The sequence below is a fragment of the Halyomorpha halys genome, unplaced genomic scaffold (assembly GCF_000696795.3).
Source record: "Halyomorpha halys isolate HHAL.00 unplaced genomic scaffold, Hhal_1.1 Scaffold741.1, whole genome shotgun sequence".
In the NCBI taxonomy this organism is placed as follows: domain Eukaryota; kingdom Metazoa; phylum Arthropoda; class Insecta; order Hemiptera; family Pentatomidae; genus Halyomorpha; species Halyomorpha halys.
The window spans coordinates 60,303-63,967 of NW_027111496.1; the positions used below are offsets into that span (position 1 = coordinate 60,303).

General features: G+C 33.3%; 1 protein-coding gene across 3 annotated transcripts in view; it reads right to left on the bottom strand.

Annotated features, from left to right (window-relative positions):
• The window catches only part of LOC106685778 (uncharacterized), a 208,665-nt gene that overhangs the window by 21,315 nt on the left and 183,685 nt on the right, over positions 1–3,665 (bottom strand). For 2 of the 3 annotated variants that reach the window (XM_067049535.1, XM_067049533.1), the window contains one exon: positions 3,237–3,373. In XM_067049535.1, the coding sequence (XP_066905636.1) occupies positions 3,237–3,350 (114 nt within the window). In that variant the 5' untranslated portion in view covers positions 3,351–3,373. Of the gene's footprint in view, positions 1–166; positions 328–3,236; positions 3,374–3,665 lie in introns of those variants that run through there. The other variant, XM_067049534.1, reaches the window with a different exon arrangement.

The following is a 3,665-nucleotide window of genomic DNA, read 5'->3' on the forward strand; positions in this document are numbered from 1 at the left end:
TATATATATATTGTAGGGAAGTATCTTAAGGATAGTACGATCGGACTAGATATATATACCGTAGGAGAGAACCCTAAGGATAGTACGTTATGGTCTATATACACTGTAGGATAGTACCCTAGGGATAACTGTAGAAAAGTGCACTAGAGAAAACAGGAGTACCGACCTGGAAGAACTGGACCCTGTCTGAAGCCATGGCCGCCTGGAACTGGAGCCTACTGGAAGACCAGGAGCCTACTGCATTAGCAGTAGCACTCTCCTCTGCATGCCACAGCCTTGACATCTCATCAACCCTCTATCGCGGACAACAAGCAGAGCGATGCCCTACTACCACCGCGCGGCGGTTATATACAGCTCGAGGAATTGACAGCAGGCTCAGGCTGATAAGGAGTAGATTACAAACTGTTCAAGTACATTGGATCTTTCTTGGAATGTGATCGATCCGGGATCGTATTTTTACCTCTCTGGACCACAGGAAAGTATATTTATGGTATTATCAGTCCCTTCCTGGCAACGTAGCTCATTAAGAATAATTAATATCAAAGACGTTTTTCTTCAACAAAGCGAATGGGAAAAGTTTTCAATGACGGTTATGAAGAACGCAGACAAGAAAACACAAACATTGTGCACTTAATAAAGGATATTATCATATTTTATATTTTATATTGAAATATATATTAATCATTAGTATTTTTTTTAAACAGAATTGTGAATGAAAAAATGTAAAACATCCTGTTTTCGATATGGGCACTTTTAAAGATAATTTATAGTTTTTTGTCTTACCTATCACCTAATTTTAATTAATTTAATAATTTAATTAATAAAATTTTGTCAAATCTTTTATTATTAAAAGTTTAATACTTTATTTGATACAGATCATTGCATCTTGGCTAAACAAATTGGTTTTATATTGAATTTTGAATTTTTATATTCAATATATGCAGAATCCTTTTACGATCTCCATTGTCCACATTCCTCCATTGTCGATTTCCAATGTTAAATATATTTCCGTAAGTATAATTGAATATAAAAGAGACTTTCTCTTATAAAAAACATTGGGCATTCTAATGGATGCTGGTTACTGCTGAGTCGAGGCCTCCTGAATATTGAACAAGTTTAGTTGGCACTGAGGTGGTTAGCGATGGCACAACTATTGCTTTTAAAAATTATTCCTTAGTAAGTAGTTTGCACACTGTGAGAATTTATTTCAAGACGTTTGATTATCTAAAAAAGAATTAAACAGTACAACATATTGAGTAGCATCAGCTGACTTGCTAACGTACTACCATCTCGGCCAATCAGTACCATTACGCGCATTTGTTAAAAATAATTATTATTTTTTCTTTGATATTATTGAACCTATAGCTAATAAAAACCTTTTCAAGATGCCCTTATTCGTCAAAATTCAGTCCATTTATTTCTAGCATGGAGAGCTTTTAGAAAAAGTCGACACGTTAACTCCAGTCAAATACTCCTACTACTCATTAAGATCACCTTTAAATTCTATATCGTTCACTTCACACAAAAGATTCCTATTAGAAATATGGAACAAATAAAAATCGGATTAGTAAACGTAACTGTTTCTAATTTAATTTATTAATCCAAAGCAAACCCGCAGGTTTCCGAAGGTAAAGTCTAGTGAATTGCCTCCCAAAACTTTCTTCATGTATAAACGTGAATAACTAAACTAATTTGCGGAATTAAGTATATTAAACTTCATAAAAGCTTGGAGATAGGATGAAGAGGTTCTATACATCAGTGGTAGTTCATTCTTTTTAACATTTCATTTAAAACATTTTTTTTTAAATGCATTAAATTTCTGACTAATTTGAAAGCAAAAATAATTAAAAAGATAAGGCAAGTTTGGCCAGATTCATTCAAAAATAGACCAGACCTGTGTGTTTCGGCTTATAAATAAATAAAACGTAAATGCAGTTGTTTTTTTAAATTATGTAGTATTCTAACTAATAATTAATTATAAAGCGTTGGAATTTTAGTTAAAAAGTTCTATTCAACTAATTTAAAATTTAAGAAAAACTTAAGGTAAAATGCTTCAGGACATAAAAAGGAAAATTACATTTCGAAAATAGATATGATGGATATAGACATGTGATGAGCATAATAAAATAACATAACAAAGAAAGATTGTTCCCAGAGGTCTAGAAGTTGAGAACTAGATTGGATATCATCTCTTTCAGTTTGACATGATCCATATCAGGGATTGATTGAGAAAGAAGAGCTTTATGGATCAAGATGGAACAAAAAAGATTGTTTTCAATTGAGAATTTTGTCAGGTCAAGATAAAATTAAGCTTGAGCCCCAGTGCCGGGTCGAGCGGGCCCCCCTCTCAGTTAGCTGACATAGGGGTACACAGTTTGGGGACTATCCCCACTACTGGCTTGGGGAAAGGGGGTCCTTCAGGAAACGTTTTGTAAACTAGGTTGAAGACTTTTTTAAAATATATTAACTAAAGCTCAAACATCAGGAAAGTTAAAGCAGAAAGTGGTTCTAATAAGATGTATAGCCGAACCATCCCGCGGACCTGCTGGCCAAATTACTCCTTTGTATTATTGTATTGCCACCATCAGGGAAAAGTACTTGCTAAGCCTCCATATACAGATCCAAGAGGAAATAATCCTCAGCAAAATAGCTCAATCTGATATGAGCTTTGATACAACTCTCAGCTAACAACCCAACTAATTTGTCATTAAACCGGTTACTTATTTTTCAAAAATGATACGCATAATTATAATTGCCACTATATTAATTCCATTTAAAGGGTTACGCATTGCTACTGTTTTAATTTTCTTTATAGGGCTACTACATTAATTCCCTTTCCATAACTCAAATAAAACTGGGGAAAATATTCTAATTTTTTTAAAGGGACAAATTGTTTGAAATTAGTAAAAGAAAAAAAATTTAACCTAACCTATTTTTATTAAAATTAAATTACTAACTAATGCCGGGTCATAATTGTTGACAACTTTAAATGCTCCCTCTAGAGAAAACAATTAAATAACCTTTCCTTTGATCAAATGTACATATTTTCAGTTTCGGCGCATAAGAGCTAACGACTAAAGACATATTTAGATTAGTAAATATAGAAGCCTTTGAATTGTTTGGCAGGTTTGGTAGTGAATTGCTCGATAATAGATCGATGATAGTTCTTAAATATCGATAATAGATAGTTCTTAAATATCGATAATAGATAGTTCTTAAATATCTAAATGACTGACCTGGCCGACTGCGAAGGTCCTCTGCTCCTTCTTCCTGATCATGATGACCCTAGAGCTGCCGCCTGGGGTGAACTCGTGGGCGTGCACTGACGGTCTGTACCGCGAGAGCTCCATCTCGATCAGGTGGGGGTCTGCACCTAAAACACAACATTACATTGTCATACAACAATATATAATAAATAATTTATTTTATGATAATTTAAGACAGTTAAGAGTAGATTTAGTTTCCTTTAATGATTCATAAAATTCGTTATTAATTTGAATTTAAACATTATTTATTATTGTTAACAATGAGAACTGGTTATATTTTCGAATAAACAATATTAAAGTTACTTTAAACATTAGACATTTAAGCCCTTCCAGACTATTTCAATGAGACAATTAGAGGATAATACCTATCTGATATTACAGGACATTAGAGGATAATAC